We start from the raw sequence: 14008 nt of genomic DNA, 5'->3' as shown, positions 1-14008 counted from the left end.
TCACCTTGAACACTGATGGTTTTGCAGCAAGCAACTTGGGTCCAGCCGAGGGAGGTGGGCTAGTCAGAGATGAAAATGGTGATTGGGTTATGGGTTTTGCAAGGAGGATTGGGAATACATCGAGCTACTTGGCTGAATTATGGGCTCTCCAAGATGGGTTGCAGCTATGTTTACAAATCAATGCTCAATCTGTTGTTATTGAGTTAGATGCTAAAGCCATTGTGGATGCCTTTAACTCTCCATCCTCTTCCAATTCTATTGTCTCCTCTTTAATGGATGATTGTATATGCTTGGCTACCCGTATTCCCCAGAAGAGGTTTAGACATATCTATAGGGAGGCTAACAAGTGTGCTGACTGCTTGGCTAGAATAGGCTCTTTGCTTGATAGTGACTTTGCTGTATTTTCTAGTTCGCCTGTGGACTTACTTAGTTTTTTGGAGGCTAATGCCACTGGTCTATTTGTCCAAAGGCTTTGTCCTGATTCTCTGTTGGTTGTTTAGTGTTTAATGATATTCCCTTTTTACCCAAAAAAAAAAAAAAAAAGTCATCTAGGTTGCTCATTTTACAACAGTTGGGCTGAACAAAAAATAAAACGTTTGGGCTGCAGCACAGTCGGTCCAACTGAAAGATGTGCTATAGTCTCTTTCTTCTTTTTTTTCTTTTTTCTTTTTTTTTCTTTTTTATATGCTCTCAATTTTTTTTAAGAGTCCAAATACAGGTATTTGTACTATTTTGAAAAATTTTCTAATGGGTCCTTGTAGTACTTGTGGGAGTTCTTTGATGATGAATTTGATCCTTTTTTCACACATGATGATGAGGAGTAATATCATGTTATAAACTTTGTTGGCTTATTATGGGCTTATGTAATGAGTAGTGACTTGTTATATAAATCTTCTTATTGTGTGACGTTATTATATTGATGTTTAAGACTTAAGACTAGATGATTTGTATTATTTGATATTTACTTCTTTGAATTAATAATTTTATGTTGTATAAGAATATATATTTAGGAACTCCAAAACACCCTAAAACTATACGCCAAAATAAGCTGATATCAAAATATTTTATTCTATTGGACAAACCGAAATGGAGTTCGAAACAGAATTAATAACATTGGTCTACAGATTTTGTAGCCAGAGGGTCATTTGCTTGATTAACAAAGTCTAGCGAAAAGGTTTGTAAGTCGGTCTCATAACAATTTTTTTTATAGAGGATTCCTTATGGGATAGGTCTACCCTCGGAGTTGTTTTTTTTTTTTTTTTTTTGAAGAACTCCTTCAGAAGCTTTCCACAACGTCACCAAATCCTTGTGTTCTTTATGATTTATTTTTACTTCTTTATTGATTGTGGTGATGCATGAGTGTTTAATTTACCAATGTCAATTTTTTACAACTATTTGAATTGATGTTGCGTCTAAGTGAAATTCAAGTATGTTAATTAGAACAGTTAGGGGTCAAAACAGAATTTTCACAATTCACTCACATTATCTATGTTATTCTTAATAAATCATGTTATTTAATTTTCCTTTTTTCTTAATGATATGTTGTACAATTGAAACTAGTTTCCCATTTAAAGATATCATATGCCACAAAATGACTTACATGTTTTTTTATAAGCAGATGAGCATTACATATGGCTATTAAAAACTTCCTTCTAATTGTTTCAAAACAAAACTACAATAGAGATTGGAAAATTGTAAACAGAACACTTTGTTTCATATTCATAATAACCATTATTCATAACCAAATAGACACACAGGTGTCCATCATCACCTATTAAGTATAACTAATGACAAATACAGTTTGACAACCTTTCTAGCTTATAAAATGCAAAATTATAGCACCAGTACATTCGATTCTCAATCAAATTGAAGCATCGTTGTTGCCAGTAAGGATTAATATAAAGAATACAAGCTACACCAATAAAGAAAATAATGTATGATACGATAAAAGTTGTGGAGAAGACTAAAGGATCCACATCATACCATTTTCCGTGACTTGCATTTGAAGATTTTATTGGTGATGGAGGTGATTTATCAACCCTGGTGCAACTTTTCTCTAGTGGTGGTCCACAAAGAAATGGATTTCCTTCATAACTGCTATTTTCAAATGTTCCAAATTGTCCTTTCATGTCTGGAACTTTACTTGATAAGTTGTTGTAAGCCACATTGAAAACTGCTAGAAAGTGCAGATCAATCAATGTTGAAGGAATTTCTCCACTCAAATTGTTGTGAGAAAGGTCCAAACTCTCCAACTGAGTCAATTTTGAGAATGTATTTGGAATGGAACCTGTCAACTGATTGTAAGACAAATTTAGCGCATGAATTGGAGATAGTTGTCCTAACTCTGGAGGGATGTCACCTGTTAGTTTGTTGACTGACAAATCCAATCCAGACATGAGATCAAGAATGCCACCCTTGTAGAAGTAAGATCTATATTTTGTTACAAACTCAATCCCAATTTTTGCAGCAACCTCTCGTTCTACCTCAAAATTTTCAAAATTCCTTTTGAGGATACTTTGATATGGGACAATTATATCTCTGAACTCCAAAAAAGTGGAATTTGGTTCAGTAAGGCCATCAAAAGCATCTATCTTCCCAAATGTTAGGTTGTGAAAGCAATGCGGTATTGTTCCAGAAAATTTGTTCCTGGAAAGATCCATTATGGCAATATTCTTTAACCAACACAACTTGTTTGGAATCATACCACTAAAATTGTTGCCACTCAACAACAATATTCTTAAATTTGAAAGCACGCCCACTTCATTAGGGATTCTACCAGAAAATTTATTATCTCTAATGTCCAATGTCACCAGATGAAATGCAAAATTGAAAGAAAGTTTCGGTAATGATCCAGTGAGTTTGTTGCCTTGTAAAAATAGATGTCGAATAATATATAAATCAACGCAAGAAGGTGACCATCCAGAAAGCAAGTTATGAGAAAGGTCTTTGAAAATATATGCATGCATTTCACATGGAATTGGACCTTCGAAAAAATTATTACTCATGTCTAGAGACCATAAGTACTGCAGATTTCCTACCAGCCATCTTGGAATTAAACCTGAGAAGCCGTTGTTGCTAATATCTAGGAGCCCCAAGTGACTACCAGCTGTTGGTACCATAGCTGGCAAAGTACCTATAAACTGATTGTTTTTTAATTCCAAAATACGTAAGCTATTGTTAAAAAATCGGAATCCCTCTGAGAAAATTTCACCATGAAATTTATTATAAGATAACTTCAAAACTGCCATGGAGGTGCAATTGGCAACCAATTTCATTGGCACCTCTCCTGAAAAATTATTATTGGACAAGTCCAATTTCTCCAAATTACTCATGTCACCAATTGAGGATGGGAGAAAACCTTCAAAATGATTTTGAGATATATTTAGATATTGTAAGTTTGGAATCACCTTTCCAATAGTTTCCTGCAACTGCCCATTAAAGTTATTGTAAGAGAAATCCAACCAAGAAAGATTATTGCAGTGAGCTATTGGCAAGTGAAATTGACCCCCAAAATAATTATCCCGAAGATTTAGCAATTGCAATCTAGTATTATTTTCAATCAACCAAACGGGGAAGCTTCCCTTCAACCTATTGTGAGAGATATCAACCAATTCCAATTCTTGCTGGTAAAAGAGAAACTTTGGAATGTTGGAGGATAACTTATTCAGATCACAGTTAGGCAGCACTAGCATCTTTAACTGAAACGAAGGTTCCCAACTGGGATTTTCAGTTTCAATCTCAAATGTGTTGTTTTCACTCACAATTTTGTTACCGTCTTCAATCCGGTAGTTTTCACCTTTAAATCGAATCACTTTGAGCTTAGAGTGATTGGCAAATGAGCTGAATGAGAATAAACCCCCAAAACGATTATAACTAAGATCAATGTACTCAAGGGATGTCAAGTTGGCTATCACAGATGAAGACAAATTTCCACTGAATTGGTTCTTAGATAGATCTAATAACCTAAGAGATGTCAAACGACTTAGGCATGGAGGGAGGATCCATTCAAAGTGATTGTCAGAAAGATCTAACTCTTCAAGTTTCTTCAACATACCCAAATCTGTCAAAAGCAATAACATTAATAGTGTCCATCCTAATTATGTGCCAATGTAAAAATCAACAAGACAATCAATTAGTTTACTGGCCAGAATAGTAATTGGAAAGAATATGTTTTGACCCCTTGGATTATCAACCAGTAGATTAAACTATTTAAGCCAATTAACAAAAATATGTAAACAAGATTATCATAGGTTAATCACCCCAAGCAAGCATGTCACCCTATGTAAAAAGTAATTCATGATAAATTCAGCAATATGGTGACAAAGTGAAAAATCGATGGAGAACCTTGAAAGATAAAAACGATACAGGGGTTGTGTAAAACCTTGAAGATTTTATATTTGTAACATGTTGGAGACTATTCATTTGTAAAATGAATAAAATTGAATTTCGGGATTTGGAATTTTCTTTGTGAAAATTCAAGTTTCAGGATGTTCAATCGGTCGAAGCTTTTGTTCGATCGATCGAATTGATCAAGAAAAATGATTTGAAGTTTCTACCTAACTCGATTGATGCTCGATTCCTGTTCAATCGATCGAAAAGAGCCTTCGATTGATGCTCGATTCCTCTCGATCAATTGAGCCTCGTAAAAACTGTTTTTTGCATAATTTTCTGCAGAATTGTGATAACCACTCTGAACATTGGGAAAGGTTTTAAATCTTGTAGATGGTTGTTTGAGGCATCGTAACTCTCCATACGTACCTTTTGAATGGTTATAACCCTATGGGTATAAATAGAGGTTAATGTTCACTTGAAAATATGACTTGGTATTCTATGGGTATTCTCCAAAATAGTAAGTTACAAAGAAACACAAGAAATCCTGTGGGTATTCTCCAAAATTGCTATTTGTAGAACCAATAAACTTGGTTATATCCTGGGGAAAAGTTTGTAGAAACTCTTTAGCAACTTGCGTATGGGGACAAATATTGTCTAAGGATAATATTCAATTGTGCCTCCAAATCAATCACTAATTTCTATTTACTTGATGTGTTCATTTTGTTCTCTCATTGTGGCTTCAACTCTTGATCCGCAACATGTTAGTAGCAACACAACAGATGATAATTATCTTAGGTCTTTCGACTCACGGGTTGATGATTTCTTGGTTTAGGTTTTCTCTTTTGTAGCACGTCACTAAGTATCTTATATATTTTCGCAGGTTAGGCATGAAAAACAAGGTAGCACTAACTCAACTAAAACATGTCAAAATCCGTGTTTTAAGATTTTCAATCGATCGAGTTGCTATCAAGGAAGTTTCAAGAATCTTCTTTTAATCGGTCAAGCTACGATCAAATGGCTATCAAAGACACTTGTTTGATTGATCAATCATCAATCAAACAGGTGTCTTTTTTGAACTACATTTTGGACTCGTAATTTTGAACTCTTGGTGACACATTACATATTCAAACAAGATTACATTGTCATGGAATGTGCCAATAAAACCTAACATGAATAATTATATTTCAGTCATTCTTCTTCATTTGTTTTTAGTTTTTACACTCCTAATCTATGTCAGATAAGTACCGGTAACATTAACAAAGTATAAATGCCAAATTTCATATTAGATTCTTACCTTTAGCATGTAAATTCCCGTGGAGTTTATTTTGAGATAATGATATAGCCTTGAGAGAAGATAGTGTCCCAATATATGGAGAAAGAATTCCAGTGAACATATTACCACTCATATCTAAAATCTCCAAACTTCTGAAATTTGTCATATCTGCCAAGAGAATTAAAAAGAGATAGTGTAAAGAGTAAATATTTAAAATGGCATACTTGTGGATACTAAAAGACATTTCTTCTCACAGGAAAATTATTTTAGCTGTTGAAAACTGTATGATGGAATTTTACCCTTGAATGGTAGGCTTCCATTGAGTCGATTCTCTCGCACAATGAGTACCTCCAAATTTCTTAGATTACTCAGTTCTAAATCATAGGTGAAGAGAATTACATTAGTCATATTGAAGGAAAAATTAGGATTTAAAGAATTCTTTGTAGTAAAGTACCCTAAAAACTCTAGAGGATCTTAATCTTATTGAATGCATTGAAATATTCACTAGAAAGCATGTACAACTAGCGTAAATGTAGATGAGGTCAACAAGGCATATAAGATTTCAATTTTGTTTGAGTTTTTTCATGGTATTTTTTATAAAGGAAATTTAGGGGGAAATTTTGAGAAAAATTCAAATTTACATGTACGTACCTTTGCTAGAAAGAGGCCCTTGCATTTCATTGTAACTTAGGTCTAGATATTTAAGATCTGGGAGTGCACCAAAAAATCTTAAAATGTCCTTTTGCAAGAGATTCCAACTTAAATCTATGTGCTTTAGCTTGTTCAATTTAGGCAAAGAATTCCATTCTGAAGAAAGTATACAACCAATTGTTAAATCTTAGAACGCAATGGAAAAAGGGTGCCCTTTAATATTTTTTAAAGGGAAAAACAAAATAAATAAATAAACATTTTATTTTGAAATAATTTCATGGATAAAAATAGTCTACACTCCTCCGGGGACAAGTTCAGTGATCAAATTATCCCATGGGAAGGTGGAAGAGATCCACACGCATTAAGTACATTTAGGATCTGTTTAAAATTTTTTGCTGAAAGTACTGTAGACAAAAGTAAAAGTTAACTGAAATAGTACAATGTTACCATGAATAATACCAAAAAGTGTAATAGGGTCCATGAATAGTAGCAAAAATAAGTTGAATAATAAAATAAGTTGGCAAAAATATTTTTTGCCAAACACACACTTAGTGTCCATTTGGGAACAGCTTATTTAATTGAAACTGAAAACTTTTTACTGAAAGTGTAAAAAAAAAATTAAAAATTAGCTAAATAGTACAATAGAATTCATGAATTATAAATTGTACCAAAAATGCAATGAGACCCATAAATAATACAAAAAAAAAAAACTAAAAAATGAAATAAGTTTAAACAAATAAGTACATTCCAAATAGGCTCTTAGTCACTACCAAGTAAATAACAGCTAGTATTTGTTTAATCAATTATTTAATGGACATGGTACTATTATTCAAATTTATTATGATAACTCAAACAAATAGTGCTTTTATGGTATCGTGGCCTAAAACTAAATCATGTGACAAGACAAGTAATAATAAAAATAACATGATGATGGCGATAATAACTTTGAAAAAAATTTCACATAATTAAATAATAGGTTAAAATATAAAATTTACCTTCTAAATTTCACCCTTTTTCATTTCTGTCGTATAAGTTTGAGTTTTGTTATTTCATTCTCTTAATTAGTTTCATTCCTTCTTAATTAAGTCTTCTGCGGAAGTTTTTATTTTATTTTTTATTTTTTTAATTTTAGAAAAAAGACATTAATTTAAATTTAAAAAAAAAAAAAAAAAAAAAAAAAAAAAAAAAAACTAGAAAGCCAGAACGACGTCTCAAAAACAGTGCGACCTTTATTGTGCCAGCTATGTACTAGCTTAGGATTGAGCTCCGCAAGTTTAGAGGAGTAGAACCCTCTGTAACCAGCTTTAACACCAAATGTCTGATTCACATCATAGAGGTCCCAGAGAACCACCACGAGGGGCAGGGCAGGGACTTCAACTCCCAGAAAGAAATAATACTTTTAACTTTTCATAAAGTTTTATTCCCATAAATTTTATAAGCATAGGATGAACTAGATTTAAAATGTACGTGTTAAGGAAGAAATAATTTTTTTGTTACAATTTATTCATCTTTTTGAGAGTTGTATAACCAATTGAGATCCGGTGTAATAGTCAAGTACAAGCTAAGGTTATTGCATTATACAATACCATATTGAAGGGTTAAGATTAAAAGTAAAAGTATATTTGGCCTTAATTCTTGGATCAATTTTTTTTTTTTTTTTTAACTTTTTTAACCCTCATTTCTCATGCTATTTTTGGAGTGCAATAGCATACCAAATCAAATCCAACTCCTTGTAAAACATTATGTTAAAAGTTTTTTTTTAAATTAATTTTTGTTATTTATAAATTTAGCCAGACTTGTTCGGTTCCTATTTACCAATTGTAATCGAGCGCAATTAACATATTCCATTTCATAAAATGAGTAAATTTAAATGCAGTAAATTATGTTTTATAATTGAATTTAAAAACACTTGGTTAAATTGAATGGATATTTTTTTAAAAAAAAATTATTTAATTAATCAGTACAACAAATTGTTTGGATTCAATTGAGTAACACTTATAAAATTTATAATTTAAAAAAAAAAAAAAAAAAAAAAAAAAAAAAAAAAAAAATGCCTTAACATAAAAAGAATAATAATGAAACAAAAACCGAATATTACAATGACGGGGGATAAGAACGCACGTGTGGTGCAAGTTGAAATCACCGGGTATTACCGGTCACACCAAGTAATATTTTACTTTCGCCAAGAAAATTATGAAAGTATGGAGCATAGTAAAAAACAAAGAAAAAGAAAAACCAATTTTTTTAATGCGCTTCTCCTTAGTCATGACCTGCTCCAAAAGAAGACTAAAAAGAGTGGAGTGGGAGATGTAGAACGACAGTGGTGGAGAACGACATCGGAGTGGGAGATGTAGAAACCATGAGAAAGGTAGTAGAATAGGTTTTGGTCTAATTGGTTCGGTTGGGTTTTGAGGGCTTGTTGTGGAATGTAGGCTATGTAGCCTTTGAGGTGTGGTACTTTTTGTAAAGTAGTGGTGATGTAGATGTTGGTTTCATTTTTGTTATTCAGGCGTGGGAGGGATTGGAAAGACTTTGTCCATCTAATTGGCTTCTTTTTTCTTTTTTTTTAATTAATGTTTTTCTAAAATTAAGAATAAATTAAATATAAAAAAATAAAATAAATGTTAACGGTTGAAACTAACAGCACACTAACGAAGGACTTAGAGTCTGTTTAGAATCTGCTTAATTTGCTAAAACTGAAAACTTTTTACTGAAAATAATGTAGATAAAGGTAAATGTTAGTTAAAATAGTACAATGGGACCCATAAATAGTACTAAAAAGTGTAGTGGAACCCATGGATAGTAGCAAAAATAAGCTAAATTGTAAAATAAGTTGACAAAAAATAAGCTAGACAAAAAATAAGCTAGCCAAACAGACACTTAATTGGGAAGAGATGAAACCTAGAGGATTGAAATGACAAAATCCAAACTTATAGGACTAAAATGAAAAATGGTGAAATTTAGAGGCATGGTTGGCTTTGTCACAACGACGATGATAGCGATGAGCCTGACTAGTATGGCATGGTTTCAACTTGTGGCTTCAATCTTGGCTATGGGTTTGTTCAAAGTGAGGTGTTTGATGTTTGGTCTGTGTGTGGTTTTTTGTACCAGAAATTACATTTTTCTGCCCTTCATTTTACACTTTATTCCCTGAAATATTAAAATGCACGATTAACTCTCCAAAGTTATAACTCTATTTCAATTTCTCCCTACCATCTATTCTGGTGCAAACTTTGATAAAATTTTGTATTAAAAGACCAATTTACCTCTCTCTATCCAAAATAGATAGTAGAGGAGTAAAATGGATTTTTAAAACTAAATTTCATTATATTTAAAAGCAAACCAAATGGTAGAAGTTTAAGTGTTACAAAGTAATTTATTTAGGGGCCGATCATGTGTTTTGATAGTACATGAAAAAAAAAAAAAAGAAAAAAAAAACCTGTAAATTGAGGTAAATTTTAGGGTGGAAAAGTGTAATTTTCCCTTTTGTGCTTTGGGAATATAGATGAGTTTGGGGTTTTGAATGAAGCTTATAAAGAAAATGAGTTGTTGGCTTTAAGCTTTTGATGTTTGTGAGGAAATAGGTTTGGTTGAAATGATGGAGTTGGTACCAAGGGAGTCAATTTCGTACTGGAGGCTGTTTGGGTAGTAGTGGTACACTCTTGCCTTCAGCTGAGGCTTATAAGGCATGAATGGGGCGCATCTTTTTTCGATGTGGGAGCAAGTCTCAAAAACTGCTCATGTCGCTTGAAGGAACAAAGCCGTGCGGGTCCTTCAGCCCTAGAGCAAACAAACTGCTTGTGGGCTTGGAACAAAATCCTCCCCCACAAATATATATATATATATATAAATATATATATATATATATATATTTGTATTATTTATGTAAGTATGAATATATTAATTTTTATGTTTATCAACAAAAAAATTTAAATCCACATATTTTATAAGCCTACATATTAGCTTAAATATATTAACAAATATATTAGATTAAGTAAATTTTTTTTTTTTATTGTACTGACCGAAACGCCGATACAGGCCAATACAACCGAAATAAGCCGGTACAACCTAGTATTTTTTTGGTATGTTTTGGGGAAGTATCAGTATCGGTTTAATGGCCAATACAGTATATTTCCCCGGTATGGCCGGTACCAGTATAGTATTGACTTCCTTGGTTGGTACACATTGTGGGTTGTCCCCCCTTAAGATTGAGTTTCCTTTCAAATGTTTCTCAATCTCAAAATAGTTTTCAAGTTTAGAGAAAGGTAAATCAAGAATAAAGAATAACAAATTAACTCAAAAAACATTGAAATTTTTTTAAGAAAAATTCTTTAAAAATTTATTATAAAAATCTTGTAAACGTAGCATTACTCTAAAACCAAGGACATTTGATGTTTGTCATATAAGATTTTGAGACCTAACAATTTTACATGTCATTATTCTAATATATATATTGATTAAGTCTAAATCATATTCTATATTTAAATCTGCAGTAAATTGTTGCCGCAATTAAAATAAAAGACTATTAATAACTATAACAATTATTTTTTAATAACTACTATATTAAATTTCTTATTTAGACAAAAATAAAAGACTGTTAATAACTAACATAATTATCAAATTTCATATTTAGACAAAGAATAAAATTTCTTGTGCATTGTATATGTTACCAACTAGAGTTACAATGATTGTTTTTCTTCTTCTTTTAACTTTTTTTTTTTTTTTTTTTTTTGGTGTTCTAAATTAGAAACAGAGCTCACATACCTTTATTTCCTTGCCAACCACGAATTCCATTGCGAGATAAATCAAGAATTCTTAACTCCTTGAAAGGCTGCAACAAGGACTCGTTCAAGAACCAATTTTCATTATCAGCATAGACGTGAGTTTCATGGATTATATTGGAGAGCCAAAGCTTGATCACGTAGCCAGTGGTGTTATTACATTTGACTCGCTCCCAGTTACAACACTCACTCTTTAGGTCGTAAACCCATGATGGAAGAAGGGGTTCTATATAATTAGTATTGGATTTCAGATATGCCTTCAATTCTAGCAAACCCATCCTCTCTTCCTCAATGCAAGCTCTTAGCTCATGAATGTGAGCAACAAGTACTAAAACCCACAGTAAAGACCTCACTAAAGGCCACTCCATTGAGAAATATTGTGAAGCACCAACTTTCATTTCTAGCTAAGTCTTCTTATATAGAAAAGTTTAGAGAAAATTATATAACGCTCCTTGAGGTTTATTTAACTTACATTTTGATCCTTTTATTTCTAAAAGTTAAAGTCAAAATTGTCACCTAAACGGTGTCAACTAAAATCATAGAAACACAGTGAGCGTTTGGTTTCAGCTGAAACCAACGTTCACGTTTTCATTTCACGTTTCCGTACCTTTTTTTTTTTTTTTTTTTTTCAGCGCATGAACAGTAAATTTACTGTGCAGAGACAAAAATTACTGTTCATGCACTGTATCAGTACTGTTCACATACTGTAGTAGCACTGTTCACGCATTAAAAATATTAAAAATGGATCCCACGGTACTTTTCACACATTTAAAAATTATTTTGATACAGTATTTTCAGTTTTCAGTTTTCAGTTTTCAGTTTCAGCAACAATAAGCTCAATTCAAACGGACCCTGTAATCTCATGTTTACTCTCCTCTACGTCAAATGAAGACAAAAACTGGAAAAATAAAATAACGAGTTCCACAAACCAAAAAAACAAATAATAATAATAATTCTTGAATCTAATAAATAAAGCATTTATTAAAGCATAGTGTTTATTTACCTGCATTCTTACCGGAATGAGCAATGCTAAAGATCCAAAATTTTACCAACTATAGATATGGCAACAGTTGGCGACAGGTTATTAGTAAATGAAAAAAGTAATATTTATGGTAGGTCTAGATGAAAGCCAATAAGAAGTTACCCACAACAACAATTTGTAAAAATGTTGTAAAATAGTTTGTGATTATAGTATTACTCTACTAATATTTCTCGTTAATTAAATGCATAAAGCTTTTCGGGTTTGGGTTTTTTCTTTTTTTCTTTTTAATTGAAACAAAAACTTTTATCACTGGAAAAGAGAGAAACAAAACAGCAAAACATTCCATGCAATAGAGAAGGAATCTTTCTTGTCAAGCAAGACCTAGGCAATCCTAATGAATTGACTTTACAAAAATTAGGGGCGGCCGGCCAAGCCCAATAAAACATTTATTAAGTTCACATTGCTTTGATTCTAAATTAAATCTTGAATGTCGGAAACGAAGTTTGTCAACCTCCACTGAACACCAGCTTCTTTATTGATGACAGCATTCACACCGATCAAGTTAAGGGGTATTTTACCATGTGCAATTGCTCTCAATTATTGTTGAGATTGAGAATTTTTTTTTTTTTTTAATTTCAATCTCAATCTTTAAATAATAATAAAATATTACAAATTATAAAATTACAAATTAAAGAAATTAAAATCATGTGTGAGACGAATGAGCCCATGCAATACCCTAGGTATTGTATGGGATCCTAATCCGCATTGATATTATTAGGTTTTAAAAGTTTAGAACAATTGGCAAACCATGATCATAAACTTTTCTCGATATAGATCTTAGAGTCTATGAAGCCATATTAGACAATACTCAAAGTATTGCAAGTCAAAATTCAAAGAACATACAAGCTGCAGGTTCAAAAAGTCAAAATCAGATTGGTTCGATCGATTAGGCTTGATCGATCGGAAGGGTTCGATCAATCAAGCTCAATCGATCAAAAGGGTTCGATCAATCAAGCTCAATCGATCGGAAGTCGCAAATCAACAAAAATCAGCAAATGTAAAAAGCCCATAACTTGTCTGTTTGAAGCTCAAATCGCAATCTATTTTTTGTAGTATTTAAAAGACATTATAAGTTAACCCTAGATGGGGTTTTTAGAGAGAAAAGAGTGCATCATGTGCCTCCAATTGTAGATCTATGGTTTTTGTACCCAAAACTCTATAAAGTCTTCTACCGGCAATATTCCTTGAAGAATCCCAAGATCCGGTGTTGTAGAAGTTGCTGCATACAATATCCACCATTGATGGTGATTTAAAACCTTTGAGCGGGATCTCAAAGTTACAAACATGGTGTTTGTGTGCAACAAATTCAAGATAGAAGAGCCCGTGGATTCGGAGCTACACATGATCGTGTGAGTAAGTTCTACAAGAGGTATTTTTAGATTTTAGGAAGAAAATCTATTGTAAACTTTCATTCTATAGTGGATTTGTTTGCCTTAAGGATAGGTCAGGTTAAATCCTCCCCAGGTTTTTTATCTTAAAAATGTTGGTTTCATTGGTTTTCTTGAGTATTTATATCATTGTCTTATTTATTTATTTTTCCGCACTACATGATATGATTTATTGCTATTTAACCTAGATCTGAATAGTAAACCTAAGTGTTAACTTGGTTAATTAATTAGGTTAAACAATCTGAGTGTTCAAATGTCTAAACAAACAAACAGATATACCTCATAGAATCACTCTCAATTGGGTTATTTACTTATTTTCATTTAACCTAAATATTTGTATGTGTTTGAATATAAATTTTCTTACTTATATGATTCATTGTTATATCTATTAAGTGTTGTATAAATATACCATTAAATATTGCATCAAATTTCTAATTAGATTTGGTTTAGGTTTCTTAACAAGATGTGGATTTTTCTTGATATGAAAGGAAAAAAAAATTATCTTATTGAAGAGGAATATGGATGTTCATTGTACATGAAA

The 14008-nt window shown here is 32.1% G+C and overlaps 1 protein-coding gene across 1 annotated transcript; it reads right to left on the bottom strand.

The window, feature by feature from the left end:
• Positions 1 to 1774: 1774 nt before the first annotated feature.
• Positions 1775 to 11404, bottom strand: LOC126725129 (receptor-like protein 13). Its single transcript, XM_050429664.1, has 2 exons — positions 11021 to 11404; positions 1775 to 4060 (listed from the first exon to the last, which is right to left on the bottom strand). The coding sequence occupies exons 1-2, from the start codon at positions 11313 to 11315 to the stop codon at positions 1785 to 1787; spliced, it is 2571 nt and encodes an 856-aa protein (XP_050285621.1). The 5' UTR covers positions 11316 to 11404; the 3' UTR covers positions 1775 to 1784.
• Between the last annotated feature and the right edge of the window lie 2604 nt (positions 11405 to 14008).

The sequence above is a fragment of the Quercus robur genome, chromosome 5 (genome assembly GCF_932294415.1).
Source record: "Quercus robur chromosome 5, dhQueRobu3.1, whole genome shotgun sequence".
Lineage (NCBI taxonomy): Eukaryota > Viridiplantae > Streptophyta > Magnoliopsida > Fagales > Fagaceae > Quercus > Quercus robur.
The sequence above is the reverse complement of the archived record's forward strand: the minus strand, read 5'-3'. Positions and strand labels throughout refer to the sequence as shown.